At 37.6% G+C, this 15,802-nt stretch overlaps 1 protein-coding gene across 4 annotated transcripts in view; it reads left to right on the top strand.

Annotated features, from left to right (window-relative positions):
• rtn3 (reticulon 3) overlaps positions 1–15,599 on the top strand; it is a 45,597-nt gene extending 29,998 nt beyond the window's left edge. For all 4 annotated transcript variants that reach the window (XM_061709462.1, XM_061709461.1, XM_061709463.1 and 1 more), the window contains 5 exons: positions 614–752; positions 7,104–7,173; positions 8,211–8,257; positions 11,765–11,823; positions 12,901–15,599. In XM_061709462.1, coding sequence (XP_061565446.1) covers positions 614–752; positions 7,104–7,173; positions 8,211–8,257; positions 11,765–11,823; positions 12,901–12,949 — 364 coding nt within the window. In that variant the 3' untranslated portion in view covers positions 12,950–15,599. The remainder of the gene's footprint in view (positions 1–613; positions 753–7,103; positions 7,174–8,210; positions 8,258–11,764; positions 11,824–12,900) is intronic.
• The last annotated feature ends 203 nt before the right edge of the window (positions 15,600–15,802 follow it).

Raw genomic sequence — 15,802 nt, 5'->3', positions numbered from 1 at the left:
TTCATTACAAATACACTGAACTATTGCAAGCCTTTTATTATTTTAATATTGCTGATCATGGCTTACAGCTTAAGAAAACTCAAATATCCTATCTAAAAAAATTAGAATATTCTGGGAATCTTAATCTTAAACTGTAAACCATGATCAGCAATATTAAAATAATAAAAGGCTTGCAATATTTCAGTTGATTTGTAATGAATCCAGAATGTATGACATTTTTGTTTTTTTTAATTGCATTACAGAAAATAAAGAACTTAAGTCAACTTAAATCACAATATTCTAATTTCACTGAGACAGACCTGTATGTTTAACAGGGAAAATGTAAACAGTGATTCAGTGACTGGAATTGTTATGTTCTTTTTCAATAAAAACATTATTAAAAAACAAAAAACCAATACACATAATGAATAAATCCTTTTTGACATGTCTAAAGAGATGGTTAGATGTAAACAAGAAACTTCTCGACCTGTCCATGTACCATTTTGTGCAGAGTTTGTCTGTAACACCCTCTAAATCCCTTTTGCCACAGGTTAGTTATTAATAGTTTCCTGCTGCATCTATGCTTGGACCTGCTCAGCCTCATTCTGTGGTCTCTCCTCCTCCGTCTCTGCAGAACCCTGATAGATAAGGATGTCAGCATCCCTCCAGAGACGTTCCGCAAGCACGTGGACACCAGTCTGACCTACATCAACCGGGCCCTGAAGCAGATGAGCCGTCTGTTCCTGGTGGAGGATCTGGTGGACTCCCTAAAGGTGAGGAGCTGCAGTCACAAGTCAATCCCACCTCCGTCCTCCGTATCCTCTTCTCTCACACTGTGGAATAGTGCTACCCTGTCCCACAAAGGCCAATCTTTCATAACTCCACTCAAGTTCAGTTTTTATTCAGATCAATATTCAATATGCTTAAAATATAGTTTATTTGGACTGTTGCTATGTCTGAGCTACATAAACATAAGGCAACTCGGCGCTGCAAACTACAGTGCTGCAGACAAAAACCTACACTAGCGCCTAGCAGTTGGTGGTGTCATACAGCGGGATTAGGATAAACGCCAGTGGCGGCGGGTGATAAAACATTTTGGGGGGGCGCACTGGCGAGTGGGGATTACAACACAACTATAAACTCTACTTGAACATACATTTTTTTAATGTTATTTTTTATTACATATTACTACATATACTACATATAAATGTAGCATATTTTACATAAACATATTTAAAATTTTTCAAGTAACAAAATAACATATTTGAACCATTTTTCAGATTTCCATTATTATATAGAGATATTGTCTGAAAAATGGTTCAAATGTTATTTTATTGTCTGAAAAATTGTTCAAATATTTTATTTTGTTATTTGAAAAATTTTAAATATGCTTTGTTGATGAGAAAATATGTGTCTCTATTTTTCTTATTTTTGTGAGGGGGGATATATATTGTTTTTCGGCACTACCTTGTTCTCTATAGCTGATATAACATGAATTACTCCTATGTGGGATCAATACAGTTCTTATTTTTGCCATCTGAGAAAATTAAATATATTATATTTGGTGCCTAACTGTTTCCAAGTATATTAGTGCGTGTGTGAATGAATAAATGAGACGTAAAACGTAAATTTCTTGGTAAAAAGGCGCTTTATGAAAATAAGTCCATTTACTTGTATTAGTTTACAGCGCAGTCTTGAACATCCAATATGGCGGCGGCGTTGACGTATCACAGCAGCTCCATGGAAGGAGGAGGAGACATATCTATGGCTGTGACTCCGTTTGTATGCGAGTGATGGGGGCCCTAGCGCCCCCTATTGACAAGCCGCCACTGATAAATGCCAACTATGGCGCAAGGGATGAAGTACCCCATGTGCATCGCCGCTACGCAGAGACTGAACTCAGAGACTTAACTCAGGCTCAACCTTCAGCCGCAAGTAGTAGTTGTAGCTAGTGAGCTGACGTCAGCGTTGTCAAGTTGGTGACTATGTTCAGCAAGTTTTAAGCGGTCTTTAGCAACTACGGACAAATCTTAACGACTTTTTCTGGTGTCATTAAAGAATAGTGTAGACTATGGTACAGTCCCAATCCCCCCCTAGTCCTACTTTTCAGTCCTACCCCTAAATGTTGCACGTTCCCGTGAGGGTAGTGGTGTCCCAATTCCTCTTTTCACCTAGGGGGAGTGGGCATAACGAGGGTTAGTGTGTATGAATCTAGCCGTTCACAGCGAGGGATTTCAGATACTGACTAGCTAGGGCTAGAGAAAATTTCCCAGAATGCTTTACGTCATCATTTGCGGACTGAATCAAACAAAAAAACGTGGTAGACATTTCTTATTTTTTAGTGAATAAAATCAATATTTTGAGTTAGTTTCTGCATAAAAATGGGTTTTGATTACATTTCTAGCGAGAAATATATATTTTACTTTCATAATATTCACTCAGTGAATGTACATAATCACTCGCTTGCTCGTTGTTGCGAAGTCTTATTCAGATCTCGCCAGAATAAATGCTGATTTATGGTTCCACGTTACACCAACGCAGAGCCTACGGCGTAGGTTAATTAGTTTACAGACGTTGCGTAGCTAGGACTGTCTGAGAAAATTAGAATATTGTGATAAAGTCCTTTTATTTTCTGTAATGCAAAAATGTCATACATTCTGGATTCATTACAAATCAACTGAAATATTGCAAGCCTTTTATTATTTTAATATTGCTGATCATGACTTACAGCTTAAGAAAACTCAAATATTCTATCTCAAAAAACTAGAATATTCTGGGAATCTTAATCTTAAGCTGTAAGCCATAATCAGCAATATTAAAATAATAAAAGGCTTGCAATATTTCAGTTGATTTGTAATGAATCCAGAATGTATGACTTTTTTTTTTTTTTTTTTTTTTTTTAATTGCATTACAGAAAATAAAGGACTTTATCACAATATTCTAATTTTCTGAGACTGTCCTGTATGTGCATAAGCCACAAGTCAATAATGAACATGGCGCCCAAGCGGTACAAACACTCGAAAGTCTGGTTACATCTACATGTAAGTAAAAAAGATAACGGGGCAATTTGCATTACTTGACAAGTGAATATTTCTTCAAAGGAAGGAAAGACTACCAACATGCAAAAACATTTGCACACACAGTATGCAAAAAACGTTGGATGAATGTTGCGTCTTTGATCCACTCCGTACTAACCCAGCAGTAGGGATGGGCGATATGGACTAAAAAATGTATCACGATAATTTCTGGCATTTATCCCAATAACGATAAAAATACCAATTCAACTCCACCTTTGTAACTATAAATATATCACCACATTCAGTCTTTGGAACCCCCAAAACACTGCTCTAAAAGATATTAAATACTACTAAACTACACCAATTAAATTGAATTAATAAAAAACTATTAAATTAGTGCACCTGTACTGCAAAACTGGAATGACTCAAATGAAACAAGTTTGAAATGTAAGAACAGATTCAACATTTATTCCAACTGTATGGCTTAAACAGTGGGATAAAAGTGAAACAGCAAAAGTCCCATTGTCCTTCAAGTTTTCTTAGCTTATAAAATCACAAAGTAGAAAATAATACAACCTGATAAATAAAGAAACAGGACAAATAAATAAAAGTTCACTGAAAATAAAACCCTATCAGTGATGACCTCTGATAGGATAAATAAAATGTGCAAATTAACCTGTGGTTGGAACATGCCACAAATTAGATACTATTACCATTTTTTTTTTGTAATAGTCAAACGTTATATCAAAATGTAACAACCATTTCCTTCTGTTTTTGCTCCTAGTCACTCTTTTTAAATCCAAACCAGTTCCAGATAACGGAGCTGGAGCCTCGTTTAACAACGAGCTCCTCGCTCTCAGATCCGCCTTCCGCCATGTTTGTTAAAGCTGATTTATGGTTCTGCATTAAATCGATGCAGAGCCGGACGGCTCTGCATCGATTTAATGCAGAACCATAAATCAGCTTTAAACAAAAATGTAATCAACGGGAATTTATCGTTTTTACCGTGAGATACAAATTCTTACCGTGGGGAATTCTTTTGATGGTTTATCGTGAACAGTAAAATATTGCCCTTTCCTACCCAGCAGCAGCAGCAATGTTAGCATGCCCTTGGTTAATAATACTGCAGGTAACTAATTAACACAACACTGACTATCATATTAGCGCCATTTACCTCATTGTTTTTTTCCAAATAAGAATCGATAAAGAACTGAATCCTTAAGCAGAATGGAAAATAGAATTGGAATGGTAAAAATCGTATCCATTCCCATCCCTGCGAGTGCGTACACCTCTCCACCTCCACCTTCAACTAAATTGCGGTTCCATGAATTCAAATCTGGCTGATATTTGCACTGGCCCAGCGCATTGAATAATAAGTAAAAATAATTATTCAGATATCATTTTGATCTATTTAATGATCACAATATTCAACGGTATTGCAGTCAGGACAAGGGAAGGGGTTGGAATTATAACAACTTAAAAATGATTGTAGTCCTTAACACATTCAGTTGTTTGTTTTACTCCCTTTTTCATCTCTCTTGTGACTTCATTTCTCCTTCAGCATCCTTTTGTTAACGCAGGTTTTAGAGCCTTCTTGGCATCTCAGACATGTCTGGCAATTGTCCTATTTGAAATCTTTCCAAATTGCAAAGTATCGGATCAGTCGAATCTTTGATACTTTGCAATTTTGATACTCAAAACCAAATGACTCGGCCTTGGACAACATGACTGCAGTTTAAACAGAATAACTGGCTCTTAAGTTTAGTTTATTGTTTTGCACAGTTTTAAAAATATACAGGAAATATCAAATATAAATACTTTAGGTGCAGGAAGAGGCAAAAAACCTAATGGGCTTATTTCAAGCCTCCACCGAAGTTATTAAAATTTCATGTGTTATAAAGAACACAAGATTAACATACAAAAACAAAAAGTATAACTACACAAAAGTGAAGGCAAAGTAATGATGCAATATATAAATAATAAAGAATAAAGACAAAAAATAAGTGTGTGAGTGCATGGGATATTGTTTTTACAACTTATATTACTTATATTGACTCCTGAGCAAATAAGACGGTACATGTCACTATGAGTGAAACACAAAAAGCAAAAAAAAAAAGAACAAGGATACATGGATACAACATTATATTGGGAAAACAGTTACAAAACAGAAGTGAAGTTCCTTCAAACGTCTTTTGTAACATTTCAAAGAGGAAGAGTCTTTGCCAGGTGGGAAAAATGATTCCACAATTTAGTCCCTAAATCTCACCGAACATTGACGTCTGCAAGTGAGAAATTTAGGAGGAAGAAGATCTGAGGATTGTCGAGGTGAATAAGAATGAATCTCTGAATTTAATTTAAAGTCAGTCTTGAACCGTCCAGGAATATTCCCTTCACTTGAATTTAGCTTATAAATAAAAACGCATATCTGAAAAATATTGATATCATAAATAGTAAGAATCTGGAGTTTGTGAAATAAAGGAGTAGATGAAGCATCATAATTCTGCTGCATTTACATATTACATGTCATTACAAGAGAATACAAAGCTCCCTGCTTTCAGTCGTTCATCCCAGAATGGACCTATGCACCGTTTCCTCCGGCTGGTAGTCCACCCGTGGAAGGATAGTCTCTCATAGCTTTTTTTTTTCTAGTAAACTTGTGGTAAAGAGGGAACAAGGCTAAAAGTCAAAGCGCATGATTTTCTGGTCAGTCTACATTCCAAACTTGGCGTTAGTGCAGTGGGTTGGGAGGGGCCCCGTCCCAGGAACCAGTCTAGGTGGTTCCGGTCTGCTCCCTCCCTGTAACCTCCCAGGTCAAGCCCTGAGACAAGCAGGGAAGGACAGGAAACAACACAGCAGGAAAATAAATAAATGAATGATGGTACTCCACACGTAATATTTTAGCATCAATCACAGGTTCAAGGCTCCCTATGCCAGATGCAGAAAATAGATAGTGCTTTTGTCTCTCTTTGGGTGGAGTTGAACTGCTGTATGGCGGGGGGGGGGGCAGTGGCAGAGCTACAGTCGCCAAACTGCACTGAGGCCATAGAGAGAGAAGTATCTCCAAAACAGGACTGACCTAAATGGAATCCTTAAGCCATGTGGATCGACTTTCAGAGGTTTATCGTACAATGGCTAAATCTAAGATAAATTGCAGCTACATCATTGTCACAATGACTGTGTTTCCAGCATCAATAACCCTTTTAAAACCCGAATATTGGCAATAACCCAAATTTGCACGGCCATGTAAACACAAATAACCCCTTTGAATAACCCTTGCTCATATTCGGGTTTTTATAAACCCGAATATGAATGAATGAGTTTTATTTTTGTGTCATGTCTGAAGACCTATCCCTTACAGGATTATAAGACACCAGAAACAGAAAATCATCAATATACAATATCACACTCACTTAATTGGGAGCTGCACAATGTACACCTGAAAAACAAAATAAATAAATCAAAATTAACAAAAAATAAATAAAATACTTAATATTTCTTTCTCCCCAACAAAAAACAGAATTGATATTTTTACATATATGTTACTTTTCTTCGTTTATCCCATGCTTTCTCTAAATAGTGAGCAAGTGCAAATACTTTATAATCAAACATCCATTTGAGTCTCTCAGCATCGATTACCCACATCAAATCCAAATTCTTACACCTATCAAATAATTTCTGACGCAACTCATGATACAGAGGACAATAAAATACAAAATTTTCAATATGATTTAATATCACAGTAAGGACAAATCCGCTCTTCTTCTGGGACCCCTCGATAACGTCCCGTCTCAAGTTGCCGAGGCAAAGATTCCACAACAGATTTGGGCACATAATGATTGTTGTCTTTTAGATAACGAGGCACAAACATACTTTTCACAGCTATAACAACTTTTTATCATATTAAATATTCTTAATTTTGGTTTTTACAATATTTCCTGTGACCATTTGATCTGATATAGATTAAACAAGGCTGTGTTAGTTATGACTTCCTGTTTCCAGATAGAAAAATGATATGTCTTCTAAGCCCTGGTTAAGAACAATCCATGTAACAAATGGGAGTATCTGCAGTGTTTGGGGACTGACGTGTTGCTGCTGTTTGTTTCTCAGCTGGCCGTGGTCATGTGGCTGCTGACCTACGTAGGAGCCGTCTTCAATGGAATCACTGTTCTCATCCTGGGTAAGCTCCACGACGGACAAACACACAAACAAACACACAAACAAACACACTGCTCAATCATTTGTCGTGTTTTTTTTTTGTTTTTTTTTTAGGTTTTGTCTCGATTGAAATGCCCCCTTATGTTTCTAAATTTAATCCAAAACTTAAATAAATCTCAGTTTTGCTTGTCTGGATGAGGGATATATTACAAGGGATATACAGGACTGTCTCAGAAAATTAGAATATTGTGAAAAAGTCCTTTATTTTCTGTAATGCAAAAATGTCATACATTCTGGATTCATTACAAATCAACTGAAATATTGCAAGCCTTTTATTATTTTAATATTGCTGATCATGGCTTACAGCTTAATACAACTCAAATATCCTATCTCAAAAAAATAGAATATTCTGGGAATCTTAATCTTAAACTGTAAACCATGATCAGCAATATTAAAATAATAAAAGGCTTGCAATATTTCAGTTGATTTGTAATGAATCCAGAATGTATGACATTTTTGTTTTTTTTAATTAGATTAATGAAAATAAAGAACTTTATCACAACATTCTAATTTTCTGAGACAGTCCTGTACATTGATGGGTAAATTGTTCCAATCTGATGGGGCTTTGAACTTAAAAGCTCGTCTGCCAATTTCTTTAAACGTCAAAGGAAGGAAAAGGAAGGGTTGCTGAGTGTTTCTGAGAGAATATGAGGATGTATATGGAATCACTGGTGCATGTTTTTGTGAGAGTAGCTCACATTAGCTACCCAAGGGAACACGGGGAGAACATGCAAACTTTCACCAACCCCACCCAGGGTGTGGGTGCTGAAGTCATGGGGGAACTTAACATGGATTCAGCGCCCACATGGGGAATTGAACCCAGAACCTTCCAGCTGTGAGACGGCTGCACCACCAGCCCCTCGGAATCATGATCTTTAAAAACTGTTTTGGGTTCTCCTAAGAAAAAATCTGCAGAAATTGGAGTGGCGTGTATTAAAAAAGAACAGCTATTGTGGGTTTGGTTTATTTGTTCCTAACGTCTCCATCTCTGTTCTCCAGCTGACATCCTGCTCTTTGCTGTTCCACCCGTCTATGAGAAAAACAAGGTGAGAATGTTGAGAGAACTTTCATTGTGAGGAGAAATGGATCAGATTTACAAACCCATTCACCGTGTGAATCAGTTGGATTAATTGATTGAAGGGAACGTGACCGTGAACATATAGAGGGTCTGCATGGACGTCACTTCCCCATTGGACCAGCCCCCTTACTCGCACTGAGTGGCAAAAATATCTGCAACTAGTGGAGAAGAAGGAATAACAGCTGATTATCAGCTTAAATTAAAGACAGTTGGACTTTGACCCGTACAGTTACCCCAAGAACCAGTGGTCCATGGACATTAATATTTGGTACAGTTACCAAGAACCAGTGGTCCATGGACATTAATATTTGGTACAGTTACCCCAAGAACCAGTGGTCCATGGACATTAATATTTGGTACAGTTACCAAGAACCAGTGGTCCATGGACATTAATATTTGGTACAGTTACCAAGAACCAGTGGTCCATGGACATTAATATTTGGTACAGTTACCAAGAACCAGTGGTCCATGGACATTAATATTTGGTACAGTTACCCCAAGAACCAGTGGTCCATGGACATTAATATTTGGTACAGTTACCAAGAACCAGTGGTCCATGGACATTAATATTTGGTACAGTTACCAAGAACCAGTGGTCCATGGACATTAATATTTGGTACAGTTACCAAGAACCAGTGGTCCATGGACATTAATATTTGGTACAGTTACCCCAAGAACCAGTGGTCCATGGACATTAATATTTGGTACAGTTACCAAGAACCAGTGGTCCATGGACATTAATATTTGGTACAGTTACCAAGAACCAGTGGTCCATGGACATTAATATTTGGTACAGTTACCAAGAACCAGTGGTCCATGGACATTAATATTTGGTACAGTTACCAAGAACCAGTGGTCCATGGACATTAATATTTGGTACAGTTACCAAGAACCAGTGGTCCATGGACATTAATATTTGGTACAGTTACCAAGAACCAGTGGTCCATGGACATTAATATTTGGTACAGTTACCAAGAACCAGTGGTCCATGGACATTAATATTTGGTACAGTTACCCCAAGAACCAGTGGTCCATGGACATTAATATTTGGTACAGTTACCCCAAGAACCAGTGGTCCATGGACATTAATATTTGGTACAGTTACCAAGAACCAGTGGTCCATGGACATTAATATTTGGTACAGTTACCAAGAACCAGTGGTCCATGGACATTAATATTTGGTACAGTTACCAAGAACCAGTGGTCCATGGACATTAATATTTGGTACAGTTACCAAGAACCAGTGGTCCATGGACATTCATATTTGGTACAGTTACCCCAAGAACCAGTGGTCCATGGACATTAATATTTGGTACAGTTACCAAGAACCAGTGGTCCATGGACATTAATATTTGGTACAGTTACCAAGAACCAGTGGTTCATGGACATTAATATTTGGTACAGTTACCCCATGAACCAGTGGTCCATGGACATTAATATTTGGTACAGTTACCAAGAACCAGTGGTCCATGGACATTAATATTTGGTACAGTTACCCCATGAACCAGTGGTCCATGGACATTAATATTTGGTACAGTTACCAAGAACCAGTGGTCCATGGACATTAATATTTGGTACAGTTACCCCATGAACCAGTGGTCCATGGACATTAATATTTGGTACAGTTACCAAGAACCAGTGGTCCATGGACATTAATATTTGGTACAGTTACCAAGAACCAGTGGTCCATGGACATTAATATTTGGTACAGTTACCAAGAACCAGTGGTCCATGGACATTAATATTTGGTACAGTTACCAAGAACCAGTGGTCCATGGACATTAATATTTGGTACAGTTACCCCAAGAACCAGTGGTCCATGGACATTAATATTTGGTACAGTTACCAAGAACCAGTGGTCCATGGACATTAATATTTGGTACAGTTACCAAGAACCAGTGGTTCATGGACATTAATATTTGGTACAGTTACCCCATGAACCAGTGGTCCATGGACATTAATATTTGGTACAGTTACCAAGAACCAGTGGTCCATGGACATTAATATTTGGTACAGTTACCAAGAACCAGTGGTCCATGGACATTAATATTTGGTACAGTTACCAAGAACCAGTGGTCCATGGACATTAATATTTGGCCACCAATCCAGTTTCCTGATATTTATATGTACTTAATTTCTACGCCGGGGAAATACACGAAGCAAAGCTTGAAGGCTTACAAAAGTCTTGATGTTTGGTCCGACTTCAAGGCAGGATTTGTTGTAGAAATTAAAGTTATGAGGACACTGAACTTTATGATTTGACCGTTTAACGTTAGCTACCCAAAAATCCAACATTACCTGATACAAAATGGGAACCACAAATCCACGTTTTGGTGCCTGGAATCCAGTTGTTTCTGTGAATTGCAGCGATCCATTTGTCTCTCTTAACCCTTGTGCTGTCTTTGGGTCAAGGAAGGAGGAAGGGAAGAAGGGAGGACAGAAAAGAAGGAAGGAAGGGAGACAAGAAGGGAAAAAGAAGGAAGGAAGGGAGAAAAGAAGGAAGGAAGGAAGGGAGAAAAGAAGGAAGGAAAGAAAGAAGGAAGGACGGAAGGGAGAAAAGAAGGAAGTAAGGAAAGAAGGGAGGAAAGAAGGAAGGAAGGGAAGAAGGAAATAAGGGAGGAAAGAAGGAAGGAAGGAAGGGAGAAAAGAAGGAAGGAAGGAAAGGAGGGAGGAAAGAAGGAAGGAAGGGAAGAAGGAAATAAGGGAGGAAAGAAGGGAGGAAAGAAGGAAGGATGTAAGGAATGGAGGAAGGAAGGAAGGGAAAAAAGAAGGAAGGAAGGAAGGAAGGAAAGAAGGAAATAAGGGAGGAAGGAAGGAAGGAACGAAAGAAGGAAGGGAGGAAGGAAGGAAGGAACGAAAGAAGGGAGGAAGGAAGGGAGAAAGGAAGGAAGGAAGGAGAGAGCAGGAGAAAGGAAAGAAGGAGAATTAGGTCATTTTGACCCAAAGACAGTACAAGGGTTAAGCTTATTTTTCATCAGTCTGTAAAACCATAACTCTGATTTCTTGCTAAATCTATGAGTACAGTCGATCACACAACAGCTCTTTCCCATTTTAGATGTTTTCCAGTTGCTCAAACTGAAAGTTTAGCTGCTACTCAGTCTTTCTGACACTCAGTCTTTCTACCACTCAGTCTTTATTCACTCAGTCTTTCTACCACTCAGTCTTTATTCACTCAGTCTTTCTACCACTCAGTCTTTATTCACTCAGTCTTTCTACCACTCAGTCTTTATTCACTCAGTCTTTCTACCACTCAGTCTTTATTCACTCAGTCTTTATTCACTCAGTCTTTCTGACACTCAGTCTTTCTGACACTCAGTCTTTCTGACACTCAGTGGGCGTAACCGCTGTGAAGTCTCATCTGTGACGTCATGTTAATTCCCTCCATACAGACCGGCTGATCCTTAACCTGTTCAACAAAAATGGAGCTTTAAAATTTTTTTTTTTTTTTCCCAAAATGTTCCTTTTCTCCTTCCAGACCCAGGTTGATCAGTACATCGATCTCGTACGTACTCAAGTCAACACCACGATGGCAAAGTAAGTGTCTCTGGTAGTAGAAACCAACGTTTCTGTCTGTACCAGAGAGGACCTGGTTACCTGGGGCCGGATTCACCAATATGTTCTTAACAACCATCTTAATAAATGTCTTAGGATCTAAAATTAACAAGTTCATAAGAAAGTTCTTAAGTGCAATTCCTCAATATTTTCTTAAGAACCGTCTTAAGAACTGTCATTTCTTACGAATTTCTTATTTTTCCTACTTAAGAACTTCTTAAAATATGGCCGTATTAAGTAAGTACTACATGCTACATACTGCATCAGTATGTACTGTATACTGCATACTAAGTACTACATGCTACATACTGCATCAGTATTATGTACTGTATACTGCATACTACATGCTGCATACTGCATCAGTATGTACTGCATACTGCATACTAAGTACTACATGCTGCATACTGTACTGTACTGTATACTGCATACTACATGCTGCATACTGCATCAGTATGTACTGTATACTGCATACTACATGAAGGATTCAGTACGCCTGTACATCAGAGCCGTCACAGTTTTAATAAATGTATTAAAATGAACATATCAGTCTATTGAATTTCATTTTATTTTATTAAGCTACATATGATTGGCTTTTTATTTAGTGCACCTCTGTGTACTTGGTATACAGTATTATATATATTATTCATTTCATTCAGGCTTACCTTTTCACAGAAGACATTTTAAGACAGGTCAAGGTTGTCTTAAAGTTAAGAAAAAAGTCAAGAACAAATTTGGGAACTTTTATTTCAAGAATACCATTTATTCTTAAGTCTTTTCTTAAGAAGAAACTTAAGAAGAAAGTTGAGAAAATACTTCAGAACTTTTTTGGAGAATATGACTTCTTCTCTTTTTTCTTCTTAAGACTGAACTTAAGAAAAAAATTACACTTAAGAAGATTTTTTTTCTTAAGAATGTTTTGTGAATCCGGCCCCAGAACTGGGCCTGTTTTTGAATACTGTACATTTTGATGTTTAGGTCTTTTGAAACGGATGTTAGTCATAATTTATTGTGTTTTATTTTATTTTTGATTCCTCACCTTTTTATTCTTTTCTCTTCCAGATTGCAAGAGAAGCTTCCGGGAGCTGTGAAACGCAGCAAAACTGAATGAATCCACATTGAAAACCTCCATCATCCTCATCATCTGGTTCCTCCCTCCCTCACCCCCTAATAACCCTAACCCTCTCATCGCCCATCACCCCCTACTACACTGAACCCTGCTAGGTAGAAAAAGCTCTGAGCTACTCAGTGTTCTATGTAAAACTACTGCACAGCTTAACTTGCAGCATTAGAGAAGAACAGGAAGTGATGCTGGCGAGGGCGGTGTGTATTTCTGCAGCAGACCCCCCCCCAGGGTGGAACTAGACCCAATCTATCACCTGGTTTAAAGACGCCCAAAAAAAGCTAATGTTTGTACAGAAAACCACACAGTTCTCTGAAGGTAGTAAGGGAGGAATTAAAAACCTTTTGGGTGTTGACTGTCCGCTGTTACACGGATGCAAACTGTACGGATGAAAAAGATGGAAACAGCTTTGCTTCTCTTCATTGGCCTGTTAAATAAATTAGTCCTCGGTCACATTAAGACACTGTATCCAAGTTTCTGCAATGCACTGAACCTTTTCTTCCTTCTTTTGAACCCACGAGCAGGTTGAAATAAAATGATCTGAGTTCTAAACCAGCTGATAACTTGGTCTAGTTCACCCTCTTCTGTCCAGATGCTTCTTTTTATTTAATTTTTTAAGACAGTTTTCTTGGTGCGTGTGTGGCTGAGTGTGCGCGTGTGCGTGTGTGTGTGTGTGTGTGTGTGTGTGTGTGTGTGTGTGTGTGTGTGTGTGTGTGTGTGCGCCCTCTAGACCCTCCTGGTTCTCTGCTATATGGAACATTAGTCTTGCTTTTGCTTTTGCAGGTGAAGGAAAGCTCCGTCACAGCAGTCACGACTACTTCTTAAACTGCTGAGGTCTCACATTTGCTTGTATTTTGATCATTACTATTATTCTAATTATTATTATTATTACTACTACTCATTCGGCTTGCTGCTACGACTCCCTTTTAGATCGGTAACAGCATCGTACGAGCGTCGTGTTATTGAGCTTCATAATTCCAGCTAGTTGTTCCAGAGGCCTCTAAGGATAAACTGATTTAAGGTTAATAAGTGTCTCCTCTTGTTCCCACAACTACTAAGTCTTGACAGATTGCTGTTGCTTTTGCTTCATTGTTAAACAAAAAAAAATAAAAAATGCAACCTGTAAATTTACCACAAGATGAGTTAAAGCTGTTCAGTAAAATTAAAGATGTTATAAGATCAAAGCAGGTGGATAAAATGGAAAAAGTTAACATTTAGGTCTTTTCTGTAAGATATGTCCTTCGATGAAACTTGAAATTCAACATTAAAGATGGCAAGATCTTCTGTTTAACTTTGTATGGCGTTAATTTTGTTGTTTAAAAATGTACACTTATTTTGTCATATTTCACATAGTAACTGTAAACATTCAGAGGTTTGGTTTCATTTAAAAGAAAAAGGAAATGAACATTTTGAAAAGAATGTATCTGGAGGAGATAGGGATACATTTTAGGGGAAGCTCATTGCAGAACTGTTACGTTTTTCTTTTGTCTTCTGCCTTGAAATGCATGTCCTAGTAACCGAGTAGCGTCTCCTCTTTAATAAGATTATACCTGTGATTGTTTGAGTGCTGTTATTGATTTTGAGAAAACGTGTTTCCGCTGCAGCCGCATCTCTGTATCGTTTTAAGGGCTGGACGTGTAGAAGGATGTTTCTTTTCCATTTCATCGCGCTTCAAAGAAAGTCTGCACACACTAAATGCAGACGACAGTGGGAGTTCCTGTAGCTCCTATAATGTAATAATTTCACCCTATAATGTCATAATTTCACCCTATAATGTAATAATTTCACCCTATAATGTAATAAAATGTGCAATTAAGTTAACTCAATCAATAATGTAATAAAATATCCTGACTGATATTGTAATAACATTTTTACCAATAATGTAATACCTTATTACATTATTTCGGAATTTATTACATTTTCAGGTGGGTCTTTTTTTTTTTTTTCTCCAAAACTGATAATGTAATACTTGACAAATAATGTAATATATATGTTCATTTTCAGTCCAGAGTTCTACATTTTGTGTTTTAAGAATCTAAGAATGTTATATACGCTGGATTTGAAACACCAGAATGACTATTGGGTTAAATTGCAGACTTTGAGTACCATGTAATAAATTCCCAATAACGTAATAAGGTATTACATTATTGGTAAAAATGTTATTACAATATCTGTCAGGATATTTTATTACATTATTGGGGAAGTTATTACATTATTGGGTTTTATTACATTTTTGATTGAGTTAAGTGCAAATTTTATTGCATTTTCAGGCGTTATTACATTTTCAGGAAATTATTCCATTATAGGGTGCTACAGTTCCTCCTTTCTTTCCCTCCGTGTGGGGAGTTTCCTCGGGGGATGCATGCTCTCTCTGTCCTCGTGTTGCTACCATCGACTCATGCACATCTTTGCTAAGTCTTTGTGCACAAACGGTCTCATTTGGACTCACTGTGGTAAATAAGTGTTGTGCAACCTTTCTGTCGGGGTTGCATCTGTCCCAGCGCACCCGGGACTGAACAGTCTCATTAACGTGTAAGAAGTAATTAGCCGTGAATACAGAGACTAGTAGTTTGTTAGGGTTTTTCTGTTGTTTTTTTTTTTATAATAAAGATGTATGTTGTCACTCAGTTTCACACAAGCTACTGAAACATTTTTACTGGTTTAATGTTTGGCCTCCATCATCTCTGTTTTAGAGCTCAAGCCAATAAAACTCTGAAACATTCAGTCTCACCTCTCACCATGCAAATGTTCTGGTTGCATTTAATTCCCCCAGAGGTAAAAATGAAGCGTGGATGAAGCCGGGGTCTAGTTAGAACAACTCAAATCACGACTGTGTGTTTT

The sequence above is a fragment of the Cololabis saira genome, chromosome 20 (genome assembly GCF_033807715.1).
Source record: "Cololabis saira isolate AMF1-May2022 chromosome 20, fColSai1.1, whole genome shotgun sequence".
Taxonomy (NCBI): Eukaryota; Metazoa; Chordata; class Actinopteri; order Beloniformes; family Belonidae; genus Cololabis; species Cololabis saira.
This window is presented reverse-complemented; position numbering and strand designations above follow the sequence as displayed.